The sequence below is a fragment of the Mugil cephalus genome, chromosome 13 (genome assembly GCF_022458985.1).
Source record: "Mugil cephalus isolate CIBA_MC_2020 chromosome 13, CIBA_Mcephalus_1.1, whole genome shotgun sequence".
Lineage (NCBI taxonomy): Eukaryota > Metazoa > Chordata > Actinopteri > Mugiliformes > Mugilidae > Mugil > Mugil cephalus.
Genome location: NC_061782.1, coordinates 18721989 through 18746993, shown reverse-complemented (window position 1 = coordinate 18746993; position 25005 = coordinate 18721989). Strand labels below are relative to the sequence as shown.

Here is a 25005-nt window from a genome sequence, read left to right as displayed (position 1 = left end):
CCATTTTTAAGTTCAGGTAATATCCTGAGTTAATCTTGAGAAGAGCTTCAGTGTTAAAAAACAAAAAAACAAATAAAAATCACGACCTGAAACATGTTGTTAAAAATCCCATTTTTAATGAATGTCCTGAGGTTTAGACCATATGAGTCACGTTAAGTTCACCAGAACAGATGGATCACATACCATACTATATAACCGATACTGACAAACAAGATCTTGATTTCAAAAGTTCCGTGTTTACAATTTAATTGAACGCTTCCCGTCACCCATCGTGTTTATTCGTTAACCGTGTTTTTGAATAAAACGCCGTAAAATCCTGATTCTGACAAATAAAATACATTCAGAGTGCACGTAGCTGCGGAGGAAAACAACCAAACACTGTGAAAGAATAAGAATCTACAGTGCATTTAAAGGACAATTACTTTAAAACAGGAACCTTCACTTTAGTGGCAAAGGTCCTGATTAATCAGACTGTCTGCAGATTATTAAATGGAAGCTCTGGTAATTTTCCATGTTTCCTCTTTAGCTCTGGAGGAGCTTTCCAAAGTCTGCTCCAATGCTACATTCAAGTCAAACTTGTTGTATTGAGTTCCTGCGAGACGACCGGTATTTAAAATATTTCTAATCGTGCACATTTTTGATTGTTTTTCCTTTTCTTCTCTCGAGTTGTAGAAGCATCTGCAGCCAAAATCCAGACGTCAAAATTAAAGTCGAGAACATACGAGTGGTACGTTCCCGGGTTTAAAGAGGCGTGTTAAAGCTCTTTCATTTTTGCCTTTCTACCTCGTCAACAGAAGTTTGTGCTCAAAGTGCAACTCAATCACCAGGATGTGAGTATAGAGATGTTCACCAACTTAAAGTCTCTGCACTGGTCTGCAAACGTTAAAATCTTAAAACAGCGCGGGAAGAACCTTTTTTTTTCTTTTCTTTTTTCTTTCAGTAGCAGCATTCAGTGGAAGCAACCGCAGGCAACGAGAAGGTTAAAAGCTGATGAGCGACAAGGCAATAAAACATCTGTCTGACGACGAGATCACAAAAACACACACACACGAAAAAAGACAAAAACCTTAAAGGATCCCTTTATGGTGTCAAGATGTGCCGAGCACCTGGCAGAATAAAACATGAAGCAGATGAAGTCCAAAGCATCTAAAGTGCTGAGGTTAACACTTTTAAACCGATTTACACCTATGTGGCACAGCGCATTAAAATCACGGCGTGGCTTAACGGAAAAAATACACTTGATCAGACTTTTGATGACCGAACAGCCGCGGGTAGCTCCTGGAGGCAGCCGTCCTCTATCTGCCGTTCGTGGAGTCCGTTCCCTCTCTCTCAGGCCTGACGGCAGCTGGTGTCGCCGGGCGCGTTGTTTTAGTCAGAGACACTTATATCAACAACTAAACGAGGGATGTGTAATGCTGTTAGAGTTTGAAACTGTTAAAAATCCCGATGCTGGGAACCAATCTGATGTGAGTCTGGACCTGATCTGACGTTACAGTAGTAAAGCGTTAAGAACAGACATGATGGTCTCTGTCGGAGAGTTGAGACAGGTAGGTAGGCTGTGTGTGCGCATGTGTGTGTGTGTGTGTGTGTGTGTGTGTGTGTTGGCTGGGGAGGGGGACTGAAGAAGGTACAGTTGATTCACTGCTCTGCATCGTCTTTGCTGGAGTGTCTCCTCGTCCTGTCTAGAACAGCTGGATCATGGACTCCCTGGACTTTCCCACTCCGATCCACTTCACTGAGGAAACAGGAAGCAGATGAAGGTGTTTATTTCTCTCACAGGCTGAAGATGACAGATCCTTAAAGCATCTTGATCGCCCCCTGGTGGCTGGATGCTGCAGTAACCTTTTCGCAAATATGATTCCTGTCATATTAAAGGCAGAACATGTAAAATCTCTCTCTTTTTCAGTGTGGAAACAGGTCATATAAGTCCGTCTAGACATTTTTTTGTTGTTAATCAGACTGGTACAGAGTGTGCCCAACTCCAGCACAGACATCTCTATGGAAAAGTATTAGGGCCACCCATGAGAGGAAAAGTCAGAGGAGGTAGTTTTTTTTTTCTTGTCACGCACTTTGAGAGAAAAGTCAAAAGTAGACCTTTAAAATTTTGTTGTGATTATTTTTGCAGAGACCTGGCTTCAGGACTCTATGGGCCTGGATGGGACACGCTCCGTAGAGTTTACGTCCTTCCCTCAGCAGATAACAGTGTGTGAAGATCCACGTCACTGTTGTCATGCAACAGTCCAATATACAGTAATATAGCAGCAATATAACTGAAAAAGTAATCACAATACAATTTTAGCAGTACCATACGTATACGTTACTGGCGGCTTAAAGGTCTACTCTCTACTTTTTTCTCAAAATTTCAACTTCAAGTGCATGATGAAAAAAACAGTCTACCTCCTCTAACTGCTTTTCTCATGGGTGGCCCTAATACTCTTCCGGTACCAGTCGCTGTAACATGCGTAAAAAAATGCCTTCACTAGAAATGGGAATGTGCAGAGACTTATGAAGAACTACAGGAGGGACGCCCAAAACAACAACACTCCGTGAAATGGGCCTGTGGTTGGTGAAAATACACCATCATGGGGTGATTTTTATAAAGCTTGCAAATACAACCAGGAGGAGGCACATACAGTAAGTCAACAGTTCTCTCATAATACTTGAATTACAATATGCTAACAGGCTATTATTGAATCTGGACAAAATATAACTCCTTGTGACATAATTTACAACAACCGGCAATAGCATTATCACTGCATAATATTGTGCAACAGGCGTGACTTGTTGAAGCATGAACTCTTCTTGCCCTCTGAAGGTGCGCTGTGGTGTCTGGCACCGACACGTTAGCAGCAGATCCTTTAAGTCCTGCATGCTACGAGGTGGAGCCTCCATCGATCTGACTTGTTTGTCTAACAAATCCCAGAGAGATCAGGGGCATTTGGAGGGCAAGTCAACACCTTTAACTTGTTGTTGTCTTCCTCGAACCTTATCTGAATCATTTTTGCTTTGTAGCAGGGTGCGTTAAAGAGACCTAAGACAGATGTTTTAGGTAGGGGATTCGTGTCAAAGTTACATCCACATGTACGAGCAGAACACGGCAGAACACGGCAAGCAGGAAATACTTCTATCAGAACCATAGACAGAGGCAAATAAATGACTGTAGATAACCATGTTGTCCAGCAGATGGCGCTCTTGCAGTTACCATCATAACTACCGTACCATATCACACACACTATATTAATTCGTAAACTAAGCCAGAAAATGAAAAAACAAGGATGAGGACACTAGTAAAGCAGTAAATATTTAAAGTTTATCATCACAGAGATTAAACATAATGTTTTTCTAATTCAATATTTTTTTTCTTTTTCTTTTTTAATTTAAACATGATAATTAATTGAGTTTTTGGCTTCTAATTAGACAAAACATGAAATTCCTCTCTGGTGAATGATGACTTTGTGACAGCTGAAGTACTGTATTAAAAGCACTGATGATAAAAAAAAAAATGTAACGTACAGATTAAAAAGTTCATGTATCAGTCAGTGTGTTTAATCATACCAGGCACTCCCACTTGCTTCTCAATGAAGCGGACATATTTCTGTGCGTTCTCAGGCAGCTCCTCGAAGCTCCTCGCGGCCGACGTGTCGCTGTTCCAGCCGGGCAGCGTCTCGTACTGGACCTCCACACGCTGCAACACCTCCTGATTGGCTGGCACAGATCAATGAGAGGAGACACAGAGGAGAGTCGTCGCTCAAACCGCTTGTGACAAAAGATCAATAAGTTCCTGCCTTGAAGTGGAGCTCTCTCTAAATAGTCACATAGACTGGAAGAAGAGGAAAGGCACCTCCTCCTCTTCTCGATACACTCGTCGGGACCGAAAGTGTATTTTTGTTCGACAGACACTGCTGACGCATTCACACACCAACTCACCTGGAAAGTGAGGTATAGTCTGGTCGTCAACTTTGTACGCTACGCCCACTTTGATCTCTGGGAACACGTCAAGTATGTCGAGTTTGGTGAGAGCTAAACTGAAAGACAAAAGAAGGTCGTCATTATAGAAACAACACAATAGTTTATATATTTTTAGAGAAAAGTACAGAAGTTATACCCCTCTCGGGGCTGTTCAGATCATGTATCAATCTGTTCATTAATAACGAGAGCCTTTTAAAATATTCTGCATTCAGGATTTAATATAAGGACGTGAACGTGATTCTGTATTTATCATTGTTGCGGTCATGTTGATGGGTGAGGAGCACTGTGTGGTTTGGAGGGTTGGAGTTATAATCTGAGTTTTGTGCAGGTCTAGCCTCTAGTTCTATCATCTAGTCAGCTATAATGGATGCTAATCTTCCTGGGCGCATTCAAAAGCATTTTAACTAACAATAACTGAACATCTAGTCATTCTAGACACAAATAACCAAGACTTAGTAGAATCAAGATATATTAGGAGCATCTCGAATGACGCATATAATAAGAATACTAATAATGGGTCTTTTTTATCGTTTGCCAATTCTTTTAAAATAGAATTTAATACAAAAAAAAAACAAAAACATAAACATATCCAAACTCACGCGGTAAAGCCATTGATCATGTGAGCGTATTTGATGAGCACCAGATCCAGCCAACCACATCGCCTCTTCCTGCCCGTGGTGACACCCACCTCCTTCCCTCGGGTCTGAAGCAGCTCCCCGATATCCTGGAAAAGGACAAGGTGAGCGCAGAAAGCCCTCCGTCTCATTCTTTGAGTTCTTTCTTGGCTGTAAATGTTTATAGAGCTTCATATCACCCTGGAGTCACAGAAGCTAAAAATATTCAATCATGAAAGCTTCAGGCTTCAGTTTCAGCCATGGGCAGGTGCATCGGGCTGATTTATTGACGTTAATAAAGAAGTGCAGCTGGTTATTGGCGGAAGTGAAGCAAAACATCCTCTAGAGGGAGACAAGCTGTGTACTACAGATACTGTACTGTGTGTATACCTGCTGAGTGTGTGACACAAGAGAAATATTTTTAAATCTTCAGGTCATTTTGATGAAGTTATATTTCACCTCCTGAGACCCAGCGTCCTCATATGGGGACGTTAAGTTCTAGGTTTGTGGCAGCTTATTCTGCTTCATTTAAACTTTTATCCTCTTAACTAGATGCTAGTTGGTGTAAAAACATGATAGGGGACAGTTCAGCTGATTCATTCAGCAGCCGATCACGTAACAAAAGTGCAAAAATGTGCAAAACCTCATCAAATTTGTTTTATGCTTGTTAACATTCCTAGATTAATATTACAGGCAACTTCTGTCAATAGTAAAAAGCTATAACTTCACTAACTAGCAAGTATTGGATTGAGGACATTGAGACTTCAGTGTTTGCAGTGTTTTTTTAATCGCGCTGCGTGTCCTCTTACGTTGCTCTGCTCTGAGGGGAAGGCACCGATGCCCACTCTGGTGGTGTACGCCTTGACGACGCCGTAAACCTCGCCGACGTTCTGGGGCGGCATGCCGAGGCCCGTGCACACCCCGCCCACCGTGCAGTTGGACGACGTCACAAACGGGTACGTCCCTGCAAAGACACCAGGACAGAAGACTGGTCATCATGTGAGAGAAAAACGCTGAACAAACTACGCAACTGGACGCAACAGGGACGAAGGTTTTTGTGCATTCCACACACTGAGAGACTAAGGACACATTCTTAGAGTAGGTTTGTCATTGGACTCTCTCTTGATTGATTGAGAACTCTTTCACTCGGTGATTTATCACTGAAAGACCGCCGCTGGATGTGTTCAGCCTGTCTGCCTAACATTGGCTGAGTCTGACCTGAGGCCAACGGGCTTCTTGTTATTACCAGTCTCACTGTTGTCTAACCAGACCTGATGATGTCCCTGGGGTCGTAATCACTGGCGGACTGGCATAAACACGAAAGTACATTTAAAAAAAAAAAAAAAAAAAGGCACATTCAGGAAACAGCTTCAACTGTAAGAAAAACAAACAAGGAACCAAACCAAGACACAGGAAGTGGAGACAACTACAGTGCTTAGAGCGAGCTCTGTGTAATCACAGGTTTGAAGTCAAGTGTGTCCATCAGCAGTCATGTCCTCTTATTAAGCGCTGACGAAAAGAGATGCTCCAAACTTTCAAACAAGTTTTGTGACGCTTAGATGATACGGTGGCATTTTCTAATCAAGTGTAGATACAGTCAGTCAGAAGCGGAGGCTGCCTGGGTATCAGTGTGCTGGACACGGTGCCCTGATAGCGCCAGAGCTGATGACAAGTCTGTTCTGTGTAGTCTGAAAAGAAAATACGACCGTCATGCTTTAAAGGAGCACCCTCGAGAGAATATTTCTGGGTTTGAGATTCGTTGTAATTCAGACTGGCAGGGTGCTGACACACGGGGCCCTCGTGCTCATGCACAGGCAGGTGGCGTCGAGTGGTTTGAACTGGTGAGCGTGCACGTATGCCGCAGCATGTCAGTGACAGTTCAAACTTACCGTCGTGTCCCTAGTCTGAGCTCCGAGCAGGCTTTTGTAAAGAGCAATCGCAAAGCTTAAGCGTTTCTGTTGTGCAACGCCGCTCGGGTGCTGGAGATGCACCGATGAGCGCTTTGCAAGCAGAAATGAAATTTATTCCGAGTACAGGTTAGCAGAAAAAAAAAAAACATTTAAATCTACACAGCGTAAATTGCGGTGGACACGCTCACGCTGTGATTTACTGACCAAAGTCTATGTCCAGCAGCGCTGCGTTGGCTCCTTCCACCAGGATTTTCTTAGAAGGACCGTGAAGAGCCTGGTACATGTAGTACACACCGTCCCTCACCATGGGCTTGACCCGCTCCACGTAGTCCTGAAAAGAAAAATATTGCAAAAGGCTGATGCAAAAAACAAAAAAAAAGACAGACTAATGCTGGTAATAATAATAATACCTTTAACTTGATCAGCTCCCCATCTATGTCAATCTCCAGAGTGGGGTACATAGCCTTGTACTGCTGGGCCAATACTTTATACCTGTAACAGTCAACAGTGAGTAACTCAAATCTTTTCCTCCGTCAGTCAGTTTACAAATCAGGTTCAACATTTATCCCTCATCCGTCTCTTGAATAAGGCAGAAAAATGCCTGAAGCAACTTGCAGGGTTCGTTTAAGCTGCATTCTTCTCATCAAAGTTAGATAAAGTTCCTGAGAACCTGTGTTTCTGGAACTGTTCCTGGGCTTTAAAGTGGCAATAAAACCAAACAATAAGCCCAATAAACTCATGCGTGGTTGAACTACAGGAAAGGTTTTTCAGTTGTTTGATTCAAGCAAACGTTACGGTAACTCACCAAACATTCCTCACAGACTCGTCTTACAGCGCTGAGCATTCAGAAGTGATATAGTCTTGTGATACTGTTGGGACAAACCTGTCAGAGAACTGAGTGAAGTCCGCCAGCAAATCACATATCCTGAGACCGCTACGCGCCGCCTTGGCCGAGTACACCGGGCCGATCCCCTTCTTCGTCGTCCCGAGGCTGGGCAGGGATGAGGGAGGGGGCGGGAAGAAGGAACAAAATACAGTATTGATGTTATACGCTCAGTCTACCACCTTATTACACTTTCACACTCCATCATGTCATTCACACAAGCTCCGGTTAAACTTTAAACACCTCCAGATCAAGAAGCTACCCAGGAAAATCTTAATGGAACTATAGATTGGGGGTGTGAGAGGTGTTTGTCTTTGATGTCTTTGAACAGTCTGCTGATTCTCCCACCAGGCAAAAAGCAAATGTTCAACAACATCACTGAGACATTTTCTGCATCTCTACATACTTCTAATCCTGAAAACATCAAAAAACAAAGTCCAGATGTAAAATGTCTTCTCACATAAATGTCTCACTTTAGATTCAGCTTTTACTGGCACAGACTAGTCCATTTATTAAAGACAGAAACTAGCAGAAGGACGATCCATGTCAACGTGCTGCACTTCTTTTGAAAGGAAAGCTTGGTACAGCAACATTTGCTTACATGCAAACTAGAAACAAAGGTCATCTGTGGTTAGTGAGTGTGTGAGAGCCAAAGGCAACATGTCGAAGTCAGTGGAGGAAAGTTAAACGGAACAAAGCAGCAGAAATTCGGGCCATTTCTTCTCTAATTTTAATTTTTATAGTGAAATAACTCATCAAAACTCATCGAAATCCAAAACCTAATGTTAAGAAACCCATATAGATGGACTTTTCATTATTATATCTGTATATTTATAGTTATGTGAAATCAGAGGTTTAAATAAGTTGTAATTACAGCTATTAGACAAATGTGAAGGAATTAAAGGAAGTAGTACCCCACAGTTTCACGCAAGTACTACACACAAATACAGTCTCTAATCTAGACGTGCTGTCCTTGGAGATGAGACCAGGTGCTGCGAATGAGTGATGAATCAAATTACACGAGTAACAGTTTTCATTGCTCCCTAAATGTTCCCTCTAAAGGCTTTCATTTGAAATGTTTGAAAGCTTTAATGCAATAAAACTGATTCATAGAATCTCATTGTGTAAAAACAGGACACGGCCCAGGATAATCTGATCAATTTCTCTAATTGCAGGTGACTCTGTGTTAACAAACAGTAGCCTTCTGAGTTTTAGATGGACACACCCCACAGATGTTCCTAATAAAACCTAAACCATCGGTCGATAAAGAACTGGACAGTCCGGTTACATTTGTTTTAGCTTTCGTTTTTTTGGATATACTCTATGTGACTGAGAAACTTCCCGGACAACACATATTAACTTGATCTTTGGTAAATGATCTGTCACGATCTATGACAACAGAAGGAGCAGGAAGGAACCTACATGCGCAGCATTCAATACGTCTGAGAGCTTTCAACGCAGAGCTAAAGACAGGTTTAGGAAATTAAGATCGCATTTACAAAACCCCTTCTTTTGGCTGCTGCAGTGATTTATAAATCCGAAGTGTGTGACTGTGACAGCGTGACTTCCAGAAGAGCTCGTACTGCAGAGTGCCTGAGGACGCTGGAAATCCACAGAGCCTGACATAGCAATGTGCTGAAAGCCTATAATGACTCTGCCATTAAGGCACCCTGGTGAACGCGCTCTGTCTATCTGTTGCGCACACATAGGAGCCGGCTAGCTGGTAGAGGCAGCCCAGCTTTGAACAGAAATATACCGGCTCTCCCTCCAGCTTAGTATTCTGAATGCTCCTCAGGCTCGGCTTAACATTCCTCGTATACACCCGTAAGGTTCACTGCCTCGGTGAAGTGATCACAGAATAGATCAGAGTAATGTGCATTTAGTATGCGCAGAAATACTTGACTTTGGAAAAAGTGAAAAATGCGACCCTGCTGGTACACTCAGTTACATAGAGGCGACGTTGCTGCTACTCCCTCTGCCTGTGTTCAAAGACTAGCTCCAGGGCTCCTTAAAATGAATTCCTTCTCATTCTCAACTCAGGCGCACACTAGTTTTCCTCAGACACCTGCTGCGGTTGATTACTACTGGAGGATGGATTGCAGTGACAATCTTATAGGGATACATACATTGGTGTCTTTGAAGTGGGACCAACCTGACTATACATTTTACTATATATTTTAACAACCTAAGACTTTAAGTGTAGGGCTATATCGGGAATATTAACACTACCATAAAGGCTCATTGAACCCAGTGACAAAAATGTGAGTGGAGCCGACACAAGCCACACAACAACACATGCAAACTAACCGATCTGGGCAGCAGGAGACCAGCGACGTCCGTAGTTTGCAAGGTAAATTTAGTATTTTGTCCGGGGGCTTTGAAGAGAGCGATATTACTGGCTTCCGCTCCCTCTTGTAAAATGCTGTCTGACGGCGAGGCGTTAACACTCCAAACATAGCTTACACTTGAACCGATTTTTTTTAAGGCGGCTGAAATATGTCAAGGTCCCGTCTTTCAAGCATGTTCAAGTTTTCGGTCAAGACACATGAGCTGATATCACAGGCGGCCTTCTTAGCTGGTGTTTTTTGATTCGGTGGAAATAAGGCGTCTTGCTGTTCTTGTGCTAAAATCCATGTTAAACATAAAGTCCTGGTCTGCACTTTGGTGATGAGTAGCTAGTGTAAAGCCAGTTTTTGAGCTTGTTCACCGAAAACAACACTGTGAGAGGGGTGAACCAACACAGGCAAGCATTTAGCAAATAAATCACTTTTTTCTATATGTTAACTCAGTGCTTTAGGTAGAACAGTGTTGGCTCAGTCACAACGGAGATAAATAATGTACAAAATGCTAAAGGAACTTCACGTGAAAATGTAAGTGATGGGACGTAAGAAGTTATGATGTTTTAATGCATCATCTACGTTTTTTGCATTTTTTTTTTTTGTTTATCCAGTAGTAGATAATGATCATCCTCTCTCAGAATGATCTGATTTCTCTGGATGTGTATGGTCTTGTTTGTCGTTGTTGTTGGGGAAGTGTTTTCCAGGTAAGGGGCTAGCTTGTGTGTGTGTGCGCGTGCAGCAGCCATTTTTAAACAACAGGTTTCTTACTTCTTGCCTGCTTGCTCTTGTCTCTGCTGTTCCTGAACGCCATCAACCGCTTGGTGGAAGTCAAACACTGCGGAGTAGGGAGAGAGGACACACACACTCTCACGCACCTCAGAGAAAGCAGGGCTCGCACACATCGGCGCGCACACACACACGCACATGTACACACACACACACACACGCTTTCACGCTCACATTAAAATAAGAGAGTCCAGGAGACGGCCTGGGAGGACTCACCAATGTGTGCTCTGTCTGAGATGATCAGCCTCTTCTCCCAGTCGTTCAGGCCTGCACGCACAAAAAAAACACTTAAGTGTTCACAGTAAACACAAAAGCACGTCCCTGTTCTCTTCCTGCTTGCTAGAAAAACAGATTTAAGCCACTTACCTTTTCCTTTCCGTTCATTTTTTGCTGCCTCTTCAAACAGGCCTGGAAGGTGGATCACAACACCATTCCCTGAGGTAAAAAGAAATGACTTTAGAGTTTCTGATTAAACAGAAGAAGAGTTTGATGGCTGTGTCAACATGTTTGACATGAGCGGTTCCAACCGGCCACTTAGGAAAACAAAAACAAACACGAGCATAACTGGAAAAACGTCTATCCTTTATCAAATATTTTTATTTCATTATCAGTGGAGGAAGTACGCTCTTCATTCACCCTTAAGTCAACTTTCCTATGAACGCAAATTTATTGTGTAGCAAGATTTAGGTGCAAGTAAAGAAGAACCGACACCACCTTTCTCTGTGATTATACATCCCTGTATTTAATTGCTACTCACTCATCTTGTTATGACAGTAAGTTATTGTGTTGGTGGTGAAAGGAAAAGTTCAAAAAGCTTTTAAATGCCTTTAAATGTCTCTTAAACACTTTCACATTACAAAACAAATAGCAGCCCGTGTAGAATTTCACAGAGCTTGGTGGTTTAGTATTTAGCTATTATGAATTTGCTGTCAGGGCTGCAGGCTTGACCTTGTGATGCCTCCGAAGGTCTTGACCCCTTGATTGAGCACTTGAGAGAGGATTTTTTTTTTCTCACTGAAACCTGAGATGCTTTGTAAAGGAAATCACCTCTTTTACTGAGGTGTACACTGTCACTGGCAGGACAAATCATCCAAACGTCTTAAAGAAACCCTACAGTACAGTACAGTGGCACTTTTATTATTTTTTTGGATGTACCCTGACCTGGATGAGAGACAACCTTCACAGGCGACCTTCATTAACGTTATAACCATGCGTTCTGTGCTACTATAGCATGTCAAGTAGTTGCCTTTTTAGTTTTATACAGGCATTGATTCAGCTTCATTCAGCTAATAGTGTCAGAGACAGAGACATCCTGATCAATATCGAGATCAATCCAGACTCATTTTTTGCCCACTGTGGGATAATTAAAGGATTACCTCGCCTTAGCTGCTCCTTTAAAGCTAGCAGCGTTTGGCTCTATAGAACAACAAAAGGTTAAGGCCCAATGTTTCCAGTCGTGGGTCATATGAGCAATTGCTAATTAATGTTTACTCTGCAACTGACTTGATGACTGTGTCTTGCTGCAACAGCTGAACAGTGTTGGTTGTAGAGAGATACGTCTGCACGTCTCTAGCTTAGAAGAGAAGCCAGTCAGTATTTGGATCAAGATGATTATGAAAATACAATTTATTGAAGTTATTTTCTTGTCTTTTTGTACATTCATTAGTGGAGAAAGTCAGGAAGTCATCGAGTGACAGAGATAGTAGCGCTGCAGCGCTGTGTTGAGGCTACAGCCTGAGTTTAAACCACGGGTCTTCAGCGTTTTTCAGGCCAAGGACCCCAAACTGATGGAGAGATTAAGTAGCTACTACTACCTACCTACTGCATGCGTTCTATATAAAACTTGGCCTAGTGCTTCTTATAAATACACATTGTCATTATCATTTTGCATTCAATATTTAGCAATTCAAATAATACACAGGTTCAAACATTCATTTTTTATTCAGTAGTTGGCTGATAGGAGCTGATGGAAGCGCTGGCTGAAATAAAATGTCTTCTGCCTCCATTTATACAATATGTTGGATTCATGTTAATGTGTATTGAAATAGTTTGTGGGTGGAAATTAAAAAAAAAAAAAAAAAAAAAAAAAAAAAAAAAAAAAGTATAAAAAATGTTTAATCAACCAAAGATTTTGCAGCCCCCCCGGCAGTACCTCTGTGGAGCCCCTAGGGGTGGAAGACCTATGGCTTGAACCAAACGTAGTAGACAACGCTTGTTATTTTTAGTTGCTGGGATTATTCATTACACATTAAAAAGACTTTAAACGACAGGAAAGATTGGGTTCAGGGTTCAGAAATGTGATCAGGACTGCCTACTCAAGACCTTTGTGCGACTGATAAACTCGGTCATGTACTTTCCATCTAATTAAAAGTTGCGTTGATGTCTGTGTTTTATAATCAGTCCTAGGTGTGTACAAGCAGCTTTACTGTGACGTTAGGGGAAGTGTGTCTGTTAGGCAAAGATATAATCTATCTCAAGAGTATTCAAACAGCTGGCTCTAATTATCTTTTAATTGGACTGCATTAAGAAGAGGAGGTGAGGTAATTACTTTGACCAAATTAAATGTAAGAAATGTGGACCGGGATATAGATCTACAAAATCTCTTTCAGTGACACCGTGGGAATTAACGTAGATACAAACCACTTGAAGCTCAAGTAGCTGTAAAGACCTGAACACTGTTTTTCTCACAGTGACAGGACACTGATAGTGTAATAAATAGAAACAAGTGTCCTGTCTGTGTGAATGAAACAACCAAACTGACACCATGAAAACAAACCATCAAAGTCTCAATGAAAAATATGTTTATCTACAAGCAGCATCAAGTAAGATGAATGAATAAAAGTATTTAATGCTTATATGTTGCTGCAAAATAAATCAATATTTTCATATTAAGAGAAGTAGGTGTCAAAGTAGGACAGCTGTACAAGTAGATCTCTATTCTTTTAAAGTCCTTGTGGTCTATATTAGCAGCACATTTGGTGCAAGAATGCTGAAGTGCTTCAAGAATATGCACCATATTGTGCAACATAAGCTCTATCTGACACTGGAGGACCTGGAAACCACAGAAACAGTTTAGCAAGCTGACGAGTGGCTAATGGAAAGGCATAACAAAAAGATTAAGATGTCAATAATTTACCTGTACATATTATACAACTACAAAGAACCACTAAACTGTAATATATTACCATTAATGCCCAATATTTCTGTAAATAAAAATCAGCAAACAAATGAACATCGCCCTCCTGTGATATTCACAACTTTGTAAGGTGAAACTGTTTTGGTGTGGTCCCATAACTTGTGATGTGTTTGCAGACATGTTGAAAGTTAATATATTGAAATCTACACTCACCGGCCACTTTATTAGGTACACCTAGTAAAAGGTTGGACCCACTTTTGTCTTCAGAACTGCCTTAATTCTTCATGTCATACTTTCAACAAGGTATTGGAAACATTCCTCAGAGTCTTTGGTCCATATTGACATGACAGCATCACACTGTCATTGCAGATTTGTCAGCTGCTCATCTATGATGAGAATCTCCTGTTCCACCACATCCCAAAGGTGATGGTCTATTGGATTGAGATCTGGTGACTGTGGAGGCCATTGGAGTACAGTGAACTCATTGTCATGTTCAAGAAACCAGTTAGAGATGATATGAGCTTTGTGACATGGTGCATTATCCTGCTGGATGTAGCCGTCAGAAGATGGTACACTGTGGTCATAAACGGATGGACATGGTCAGCAGCAATAATCAGATAGGCTGTGGTATTTAAACCATGCTCAATTTGTACTGAGGGGCCCAAAGTGTACCAAGAAAATATCCCCCACACCATCACACCACCACCAGCCTGAACCATTGATACAAGGCAGGATGGATCCATGCTTTCATGTTGTTTACACCAAATTCTGACCCTGACATCTGAATGTAGCAGCTGAAATCGAGACTCGTCAGACCAGGCAATGTTTTTCCAATCTTCTATTGTCCAGTGTTGGTGAGCCTATGTGAACTGTAGTCTCAGTTTACTGTTTTTAGCTGACAGGAGTGGCCCCCGGTGTGGTCTTCTGCTGCTGTAGCCCATCTTCTTCAAGGTTGGACCTGTTGTGCGTTCAGAGATGGTATTCTGCATTCCTTGGTTGTAACCAGTGGTTATTTGAGTCACTGTTGCCTTTCTATCATCTCCAACCAGTCTGCCCATTCTCCTCTGACCTCGCACATCAACAGGGCATTTTCATCCACACAACTGTTGTTCACTGGATATTTCCTCTTTTTCGGTCCATTCTCTGTAAACCCTAGAGATGGTTGCGTGTGAAAATCCCAGTAGATCAGCAGTTTCTGAAATACTCAGACCAGCCTCAGAACACATATTAAAGTTACTTAAATCCCCTTTCTTCCCCATTCTGATGCTCGGTTTGAACTTCAGCAAGTTGTCTTAATCACCTCTACATGTCTAAATGCACTGAATTGCAGCCATGTGATTGGCAGGTGTATCTAATAAAGTGGAGGGCAGTTGTATCAATGCTTCTTTGTAATTTTACATGTCAAAGTTAAATACTGCTTTTACAGTATTTATTCACAAGTTGCATTTTAAGGCAGCATATTTATTGAACTTAACAATTCAAGCACATAATGTTTAGCACCGCAGCATACCGGCACGCTAATTTGCACCAAACACAGAACCGCCCGCTCACCTTTAACATATGCAGCCACGCAGTCTATCAATATTTAATAATAGTTCTGCTTTTTCCTGTTTGATACATGACTCATTAATGCCTCTCTGCAGGGTCTGACCATCAGGGAGCTCAGGGAATGCATTGCACACACCAAACTTTCAGCCTTGTGCTGTTGCTCGATAAAAAGTCTGGGAGTTGTCAAAATGATTACAGTTCATCCTGGAAGGGGCACGAATGTCTGCGCCAAATTTCATGCCAAACTCGCAACCACAAAGAGGAAACTGCTGTCAGTGTATCCGGCACATGGTGAGATGTTTCGCCTGATAAGTGAAAACTCTGACCTGCTGATGGCACTAGAAGAAAAGTCAGAGGATTCGATGTCTAGTGGTCACAAATGTGCGTACACTACCATCAACAGAGGAAGATAATGTAATGATAGAGAAAACAGTAGATGACCGTAACTGTTTTAGTACTGCTGGACGACTTTGGTAAAAGCTTTCACCAAATTGAGCGTATAATTATAAATGATTCATGCCTTATAAATCTTGTTTTTAGCAGGAAACAGTCCACAAAATACCCGTTTTGAAAATTTGGAATAAGCCCCCCCATAAAAAAATTATCATTCACAATAAGTCTAAATAATAATTGCATTTCATGAGGTTAATTGTGATATTTTAAATTCTGAAAATCTAAAAGGATGGGATGAGTGTCACAGTTAAGACACCGTGCTGTGAACCTCTCTGAACGTTAAGAGCCTGCAGAGCGGCAATAATGTGAGATGTATCAAAGGGGAAAAAGCAGAAACGTGATTAAATATTGACAGATCGCACAGCTGCGCACGTTAAAGATGTCTGGAGGGTTGGGAGCCTTCAGAAAAAAAAAGAAAGAAGAGTAAGCCTCCATTAGCTAATGAAGTTACTGCAGATGAGTGGCTGTAACGTAGCCTGCAGTCTGGCTCGGAGTCAAACTGATCACACTCACCGGAGCAAAGAAAAAAAAATAAAAAAGGAGTCTGTGACGGCAATGACGAGCACCCGGCTAAAAGAGAACGTGTGGAACTGTGTGTGTGTGTGTGTATTTTCACTGTAGTACACACCGATGAAGGCGGTGACCTTGGGGTTGATGATGCCACTGGGTAGGAGGTGAAAGTCGTACTCCACCGAGTCGACCACCACCGTGTGTCCCGCGTTGTTGCCGCCCTGCGGAGGAGAAACAGAGACTAATGAGGAGAGGCAAACACAAACACGAGGCCTAATGGAGGCTCTGCAAGTTTGTTTTGACGAGCAGGAAGGCGGCATGAATAGTTTGGCGAGTAGCAACAAGCATCACACATAAACCACTAGCCGCCGCCTGTTAGTATGTGTCGGCTGTTGCTTAGCGACTTCTGCTCGTGGACTCAGATCTCAATAAAGGTCTTACTGTGGTGTAAACGCACTGTCAAATGTAGGATGGGACAGGTCACGAGGAACGGCCTGGGATATGTATATAGTCAACACATGCAAAGCCGTCCAGACACTCACAGTTCATGTCCTCAAACTCCTGACTCAAGCAATAAACTGCTTTATGCTCCTAAGTCCTGCAGCCGAAAGAATGATGTGTTCTTTTACAACCGTCTATACAACAACTAATAAATAAAATGTGCTGATAAAAGTCAAACAACACTAAACAACTTGGCAGGCATTCACGCTTAAGTGGTAAACACGCAGCTGAATCTAACAAACGTTCCGCACACAGTGCCGGCCTTGAACGCCATCTGACTCGTGTCGTCGTTTTAGTCGTGGCATTCGAAGCTGCGCAGCACACAATATCTTGCGTTTCATGTCATTCGCGGCCAATAAGGCAACAAACTTCAAGCAGCAGCGCGGAACAACTAACAGAGCTCTTCATTTGTGCAGCTTTCTCTTCAGCCACAAAGGCGTTTATGCCAAATTTAGAACAAAATAATAAGGAGCATTGATACCTTAATTAATTTTATTCCTATGGAGTATAACAAGGACAAGCTCTTACAAATGAGTTTGGGTTTACACATGACCAGACACAGCTGACTGCAGAGATCCAAATGTAAAACTGAACAGTCCTTGGAACACAACGTCACAGTCTGACCTGCTTTGCTCCTCTCTATCTTTTTTCTAACTAATCATTAAATAATAAATGGAGGAAGGATGTTTTCTGTCGCGTTTTGATGTTTTTGCTGTGAGCATAAGGCAGCTGCTGATCCATCCGTGCCTCTGCAGCCTGCGTCACAGATCACTACCTGAGGTGCCAATTCGACTCAGTCAGCCCTGCGACCCGGGATGTGTTCCCGACGCTGTAGCTCGTGGGTATAAATCAAGCAGGGCATGTGCTTTGACCACGTGGAGTTATTCCTGGCCACAGAGGGACCCTGAAGGTGGAGGGAGGGGGGCGGGGGCGGTGGGGGGGAGATGCCTCTCCATTTTAGACGCTACTTTTACGACGCACGCACCCCACCCCACCCCACCCCCAACAGAGCTGAAGAACTCGGGGGATTCCTGCCGTCCCATGATTGGCGTCTCGTTTCCATCACGGGAAACTCGACTTTTGTCACCTGCTACTGTGCCGTGGCTTGTGCGCCGCTGCGGCCAATGCCGATTTATCTGCTGGATTGTTAAACCAAAATAACACAGCGTGGTGACACAATCTTCACAGCAGCTTCACACATTAGGAGAAAAGCGCAGAACTAAAGCACTTCTTATGGAAAGGTCCCCCTTAATACCTCGTTTGGAAAAGGATTCGGGAAAACTTGATCTTACTGATGGTGCAAATGGGCAAAAATATGTAAGCCCTGCCCTGACCTTGGATAAACACAAGCCTTACACCTCTCTGCATTGGTATGTCAGGACAACCATGGCGTATTATTCCTGCTGCGAATGTCTAATGCTGCGTTTAAACTTCAGGAGGAGCTAGAAACTGGCGTTTAGTCGCTATTTGATAGACATGACGATCAAAACTGACCTGGCTTCAACTTTTTTTCAGCCCTCCAACAAGAGTGTGACCAACCAATCGTACAAGCTCTGCCAATCCAGTACATTTACAAGGGAGGGTGACGACAACCTCAACAAGCACTTGGACAACAACTCAGTGGCAACAATACAGCAGTTGCTGGTTTTTGTGTAGACTGGTTAATGCTGACAAACAAGATTTATAAAATATGTTATGAGTCAAACTCTAAAAACTGCCACCTCCAGAGAGAAAGCTGACAATCTCTTCTAGGGTTATAATTCAATCTGTTGAGTTTGGGCTTTACTCCGGTTTCCTCTCACCTCCAAAGACGTGCTTGTTAGGTTAATTGGTGATTCTAAATTGAGGAGTGACTGTGAGTGTGAATGTTTGTCTCTGTGTTAGCCCTGTGATAGGCTGGCGACCTGTCCAGGGTGTACCCCGCCCCTCGCCCAATGACAGCTGGGATAGGCCCCAGAAACCCCCACAACCCTAGTGAGGATAGGCGGTAATAGAAGATGAGAGGAGTTTGGGCTTTGAGAGCTTGTGAAGGTCCATGATTGCTGCTTCTTTTATTTAATGACTCTTTACTATGTGAAAGTGCAATGCAGCCCTAGGTAGTCACATAACACTTTATTTTATAATTATCAATACAGCCTGTTCTTACATACTGGGGATTACTTTTCAATTATCAGGTTCTTTGGTAAAATTCATTGCAGAAAAGGTTCAGTTCCCAACTCCCAAAGAACCACAATGAATAAATTAATCTAACTAAACGCAAATGTTTCAGCAAAAACGAAAGACAAAGTTTTTATACACAATCTCTCATGTACTTGTGTTTTTCTGCAGCGACATGTAAAACAGCCGTATGTAACTAGAGGTCAGCTAATATCCGACACTGACACAAGAGTTGTGTTTAACATTTGTCTCCGAGCAGCACAGTGTCAAGGTGAGCACAGGTGCCGCCTCCTGAATGGACTCAAGGTCCTGTTTTGAAGCCGTGGTTTTGGAAACCGTGTTCACTTTAGAAGAATAGCTCCACGTTAAACTGAAAATTCTTCGGTTACTAACACTGTCAGTCAGTGAGCGCAGCCCAACGAAGGGAGACAGCTGGAAGGACAGCGGCAGTGGGCTTAAAGTTTCCAATGTAAAGGCAGAGACATACCAAACCGAAACAAGACCGACTGTGATGTCACCCATGTCTTGACCGAAAGTCCACAGGTCCTGCAAGGAACTTGCGCATACGTTCTGCATGAAAGGGAATAACTCTCCAATGCCTGCATAGGCATAGTAGTTTGTATTCTTCATTCAAAAGGGGAAACACAAAGAGTTGGGAGGTGAAGCGTCACAAACTGTACACAGCTGGTCTTTCCTGTTGGTCTACAGTTTGTTCTCTTTCTGGATGATTACGTTGCTGTTGAAAATATTTGTGAATTAAAATATTTAGATGAGATTAAAATGGGAAAACAAGAGGAGTCCTCACTGTGTGTCTCCCCATAAAGTTTATTCAATTAAAACAGTGAGATAAAAAGGCAAATGAGACATGCTCAGCCTCTGCAGTTGAAATGCAGTGCATCTATTGGCTAATAAGGGTGTAGTCTCTTTCCTCTTCGGGTACATCTTTATCCTCTTTATCCAGACATCTTCAAGCATGACAGATTAGGGCAATTAAACAAATGAACCCAACCCAAAGACACTTGCACCACCACTGCAAAGCCAGTGACAGTGCAGAGGGACGTAACGTGCCCTTTAGGCTTCGGTGTTCTCTTTACTTTCCACTGCACATTCAACATAGTGAATCAGTTCACCAAAACTCCACTCAAACAAGCAAACAAGCCGAATAAAATGAACAATTACGTAACCTGTTATTCCACATCTGCACAATCTGAAGGACACGTAAGGATGTGTTACGTTTCCTCCATTATTATCAGATTTATTCACTGCTTTATTCACATGGTATAACAAATGTTGGAGAATCAAAACTGACTCCTAATATGGAAAACAGGGTGGAAAAAGTCACAAGTAGCTTGTGTGCGGGCACTTTTTCTTTTCTTTTTTCCTTTTTTATTAAATTTACGTCAGATTAATTACAGATTTTTTTTTTTAAAAAATGATCAAAATAAAAATCATCAACATTCTGAAAGGTGAGACACATTATTAGCTCATTCTTGACCAAAGCCAGTGCTTGGGCTTTATAGAGCCGTATAGTATGGGTGTTTGACTTCATGACATTTGATTTATATCGAATCCTTTAAATGCACTGAGTTAGGGTTCAAAAGATCTCACCCATACAAACTCCATTTATCAGAACATCTATTGAAAGGGCTAACAAAGGCAACGGTCTTTTGTTAGCCAACAAAGCCTTGTTTTGTTTTTTTTAAGCAAAAATTTCTTTAGCAACCAAGTCCACTGCAATGAATTTGTTGTTGGCAACCTCAACTGAATTTATACTACGTTATAATATGGCCAGTGGCCACCAGTGTAAGAACAACTGTCTATTTGGAAACCTCTTTAAACCTGCTAAGCTTGTTTTGTCAACCCCTTGGTCTGGCCGCCCCAAGCTTTATCTAACCAAATACAGCTCCATAATGAGCACAATGAGGGTGTGAGGTGCTCAGGTATGTGCAGTATTTGCTTGATGAAGCATGATGTGGATATACGATATTCCACAATAATTACTGACAAACTACCATTAGTCTCATGAGACTTGTTTAGCTGAGATCAGCTACACACCCCTGAATCCACTGTAAACCCAACTGTGACTTCTAGGAACTTAGAGGTGTGGACTGTAAGCAACACCGAGCAAGACTGCTGGCAAAGCCTATTTTATAAAAAGATCAACACTATCTGCTCCAGCACTTCTCCGCTCGCTCACACACCAGCAAGCGCCCCCCCAGCAAACATATAAGCACACACCGTAATCTATGATATGGACGGGCCCCCCCTGCTAGAAAATAGTTTATTTTTACACATCTCCAGCTCTTGGCAGGACGGCTGGAACAAGGAAGCTTCAACGATCAGGAGAATCCATGTTATGTCAACTTGTTATCAGCACAGACAATTAATAGATCTCTGAACTCCACAGTTATTCAGAGCAGTTGTATTAACGCGAATGTCTGTGAAGGAGCAGGGTGCCGTTAAGCCTTTTTGATATCGCCCAAGTAGCAGAACAGGGAACTCACTTTCATTAAAGCTGCTCTCAGTCAAAATTCATGTTTCTTAATGATTTAATATTTGAAATGATTCAAATTTTAGTGTCCAAGAGTAAAACTCTGAAGACATAACTTTGCAGAAGCTGTACGTAGGCCTAGGTTTAACAAAAATGTAAGTAAATGTGACAAAAAAAAAAAAATAATAATAATTGTCGGAATAGTCTGCCAATAAGCAGTAATGACTAAGGCTGATCCCTATTGTCACGCTGTCAGCCAGGCTTAAAAGACAGATTATGAAGACAAACATACTTATAATCCTCAACTTTAGGTATGAAGATAAATCTTTATTAGTATCAAATATCAAACAATACTACTCTAGCTCAGCAGAGGAGATTCAAAACGTAGAGAGGTTATCTGCACGTCCTGCATGTTTTTGGCCAGTAATTCATAGGACACTGAAATGCAGGCGAGCTAAATACATTTGAGGACCTGTCTTCACTGCACATTTTGTTATAAAAACAACACCAAGTCAATAGAAAACACAGAAAACCGAAAAGCTGTGACAGTTTAATATCTACTCAAAAAATAGGAAGCACTCCATGTTGTTGTTGTTGTTGTAACACAGATTCAGACTGAACTCAGTCGTGTGCTTTGGAAGTGTTTTGTTGCCTGGACAATAGGTGCACAGGTCCAAAACATGAGGTTATTACCATTCCAGACAGGTTGACTAAACTGTATTACATGTTTACATGCCACACACCAAATATGACCTGTCTCCTGCTGGTTTTCTTCTTGGGCTAAATATGAGGCTCCATGCCAGAGGCTTTTTAAAGATTTTGGTCAGGGACTCACTACTCCCTCTACAGCATCCACTCACTATCATAACTACTATTATTCATGGCGATCAAGGGCAACAATATCCCCAACGTGTCGGGAAGTGGAACCAGTGAGATAATGCGCTGACCAACACAAAACGAGTAAACAGAGGGGTCAGTTGACTAGAAAATAACATCTTTTCATACATGTACTATAGGTGCCACATGTGTGCAGGAACTGTTAAAAACCATTAGAGAGGAGTCTTTGAACACACAGCTTAAGCCCTGATGACAGATGGGCTTTGGTAAAGAAGTAACATTTGTTTTTACAGTAGGCGCACATGGACCCTATCAGCCAGTCTGAACGGGGTGTAAATATGGTTTGTTTAGATATGTACCAAGCGCCAAACAACTCTGACATTTATTTAAGAAGAGAGGTCAAACACAAACTCAAATTTGACAATATATATCGCGCAAGACGTGGTTACATGCTTGTGTTTCCCTGCTTGTCTTAAACCGATCTGGTGGGGGACTCTAATATGTAGTACTGTGGATGCAATAAACACGCAAAGACCTTCATTCCATTCATTTATAATAGTTTAACTTGTTCACAGCGGTTAATGTGCTACTGCTGCCTTCCAAATCTGGTAAAGATCAAAGCACAAAACAAAGCCTGTTTCAATGTTAGCATGAGGCTAACTTCCAGACTTCCAGGTCTGTGGCTCCAGACCTGCCCAGCTTTGACAACACCACCATGAAAGGGATGCACCTGGCCACTTCAGCCACCCCCCCACCCCAGACCATTTTGTCATGTGTACACGACACTGTGCAATTTATCACAACAGTAAAGGTCTCTGTGGAGCGTAGCAGCTAGCAGGAATTCAAGGTGACATTAGCAGAAACACGGACAGGACCCCTCGCTGAGATGCTGAGATGTTCCTCAGATAGCACACAGCTGTCAGCTTAGCGACAAATAACGATGCGTTCACGACATGTTAATCTCCATCGAGGTGGGAGGGTGGTGGGGGGCGGAGGGAGGGGGCGGCATCCATCCTGACTTTCAAGGTGGTTAGCCTTGGTGCTAACTGTACCATCAAACCTGTTAACAGCCTGTTTCTGTGGTCATTCATTTGTAGCGTTTCGCTACAAAGTTAAACCAGAAATGACAAAATGTAAAATATATCATATTTGATGTAAACAAACCGCTGCTACTAAGCAGTGTTGCGTTTGCAACCAACAGTTTATTGACATCTTTGTAGTCTTTCAACAAGTGCGACTCATCATAAACTGTCACATTATGCAGAGACGTGAAGGGTTTGACCCCCCCTCCACTTGGATGCTCGTGATTATGATCTATCCCATAACGACACTTGGTAAAACTAGCTCTGATGCTCTCTGATCACACACATGAACCTGGCTCTGACAGCTAGCCTCACCGGTTACCTGCTGGGTTTCCGGTTCAATAGCTCTACCGGTAACGGACGCCTGACAAGGAGGAGGAGGAGGAGGGGGGGGGCAACCTACCTGACATCTGCACACCATATCCGCGTCTTGTGCCAGCAGATCCACAACTTTTCCTTTTCCCTCGTCGCCCCATTGAGCCCCGAGCACCACGGTCACTCTGTTGCCCACGGACGGTCTCGGTGTCCGTGTCGTCGGGTTGTCGCTGCCGTTCGGGGCCACGGCGGCTTCCTGGCTCCCGCTTTCCGACATTTTTTTTATGTGTGTGTGTGTGTGTATGTGTGTATGTGTGTGTGCCGTGCTGCTCTAGTGTTTTCAGTCAATCAATGGTGCAGCACCAGACGGCAGTGAGGAGGACTCAAGGAGGGAGACTATTCGCACATGCGCACTAACGTTTAATCAGAGTGAAATTATAATGAAAGTAATGAGCTGCTCATCGCTCATATGTTTCATATTCTCACTTTAAAGACCTTTTACAGTTTCATTTAAACATAAACATTAAACAAAGTCACAAATTAAACAATTATATACATTACATTTTTGACAACATTTATTAAGAAACTAGTTTCTAAGTCAAACACCTGCATCCTGCTCTTGTCTGTGCACACCAAGATTAAGATTACAGATGCTATAAACCATGATAAGTTTTCTCTTACAGACCATTAAGCATTTCATTATAATCAACAAACAAGACGTGAGTGAGTTTGTCGTTTGGCTCTATCTGGTGGTTTTGTGGAGCAAATGTCCACGTGGTCTAGACATCTAGATTTGGTTGCAATTCTTCAGATCGACATGAAATATGAAACAAACAAACAACTTATAATGATAGTATTTTACAAAACGTAGTGGAAACAGTGAATGTGAAATGTTTTCTACAAAGATAAAAGTAATCAACAAATTCTCTTTGTGTGTGTGTGTGTGTGTGTGTGTGTGTAGACTTGTGAATCTGTACCTGCAGCATATGAAGGTCAGCAGAGCTAACATCACGACTGTCCTTTCATCCCCTATGTGCCTAGAGTGAGACAGATGGAGGTGGGTGGACGTGAGAAAGCGGTGGGAACAGTAGGTGCAGGTCACGACTCTGGCTCCGAAGGCCTTTTGTTGACAAATTAACATCTAACAGTGACCTTATTTTATGAAAATAGTCAGACATTAGTGCACTCTGAGTCAGTGGGGGCAGGAAGGTCATACTATATGTTTCCCATCAAATTCATCTCATTACAGGAGAAACACAGTTTTATGATGGAGATGTGTGTTGCTGCACACATTCCTTAGTAGCAGGAATCTGTTGCCTTCATTATGTCTTGATTCTTTACTTTGAATGTCCTACTTACATAAAACATCTGAAATTCTATCCAGTCATTGGCAAAACTAATAAAAAAAATTGTCTCTGCTTTTAAATTAAATCCTATCTACAATTTAAACAAATTAATTTTCTATTTCGATTTA

At 42.2% G+C, this 25005-nt stretch overlaps 1 protein-coding gene across 1 annotated transcript; it reads right to left on the bottom strand.

Annotated features, from left to right (window-relative positions):
- Positions 1–94: 94 nt before the first annotated feature.
- On the bottom strand, positions 95–23910 carry LOC125018807 (adenylosuccinate synthetase isozyme 2). Its single transcript, XM_047603173.1, has 13 exons — positions 23620–23910; positions 16267–16369; positions 10868–10936; positions 10718–10768; positions 10484–10550; positions 7377–7484; positions 6904–6985; positions 6698–6824; positions 5393–5547; positions 4569–4693; positions 3928–4025; positions 3556–3705; positions 95–1735 (listed from the first exon to the last, which is right to left on the bottom strand). Exons 1-13 carry the CDS (start codon positions 23806–23808, stop codon positions 1683–1685), a joined length of 1377 nt encoding a protein of 458 aa, XP_047459129.1. The 5' UTR covers positions 23809–23910; the 3' UTR covers positions 95–1682.
- Between the last annotated feature and the right edge of the window lie 1095 nt (positions 23911–25005).

Coding starts and splice junctions, on each gene's coding strand:
- LOC125018807 (XM_047603173.1), bottom strand. CDS start 23,808: ATGTCGGAAAGCGGGAGCCAGGAAGCCGCCGTGGCCCCGAACGGCAGC. Junction 16,370..23,619: donor ATATGGTGTGCAGATGTCAG/GTAGGTTGCCCC, acceptor TCTCCTCCGCAG/GGCGGCAACAACGCGGGACA. Junction 4,694..5,392: donor TCCCCTCAGAGCAGAGCAAC/GTAAGAGGACAC, acceptor GTCCTTTTCCAG/GATATCGGGGAGCTGCTTCA.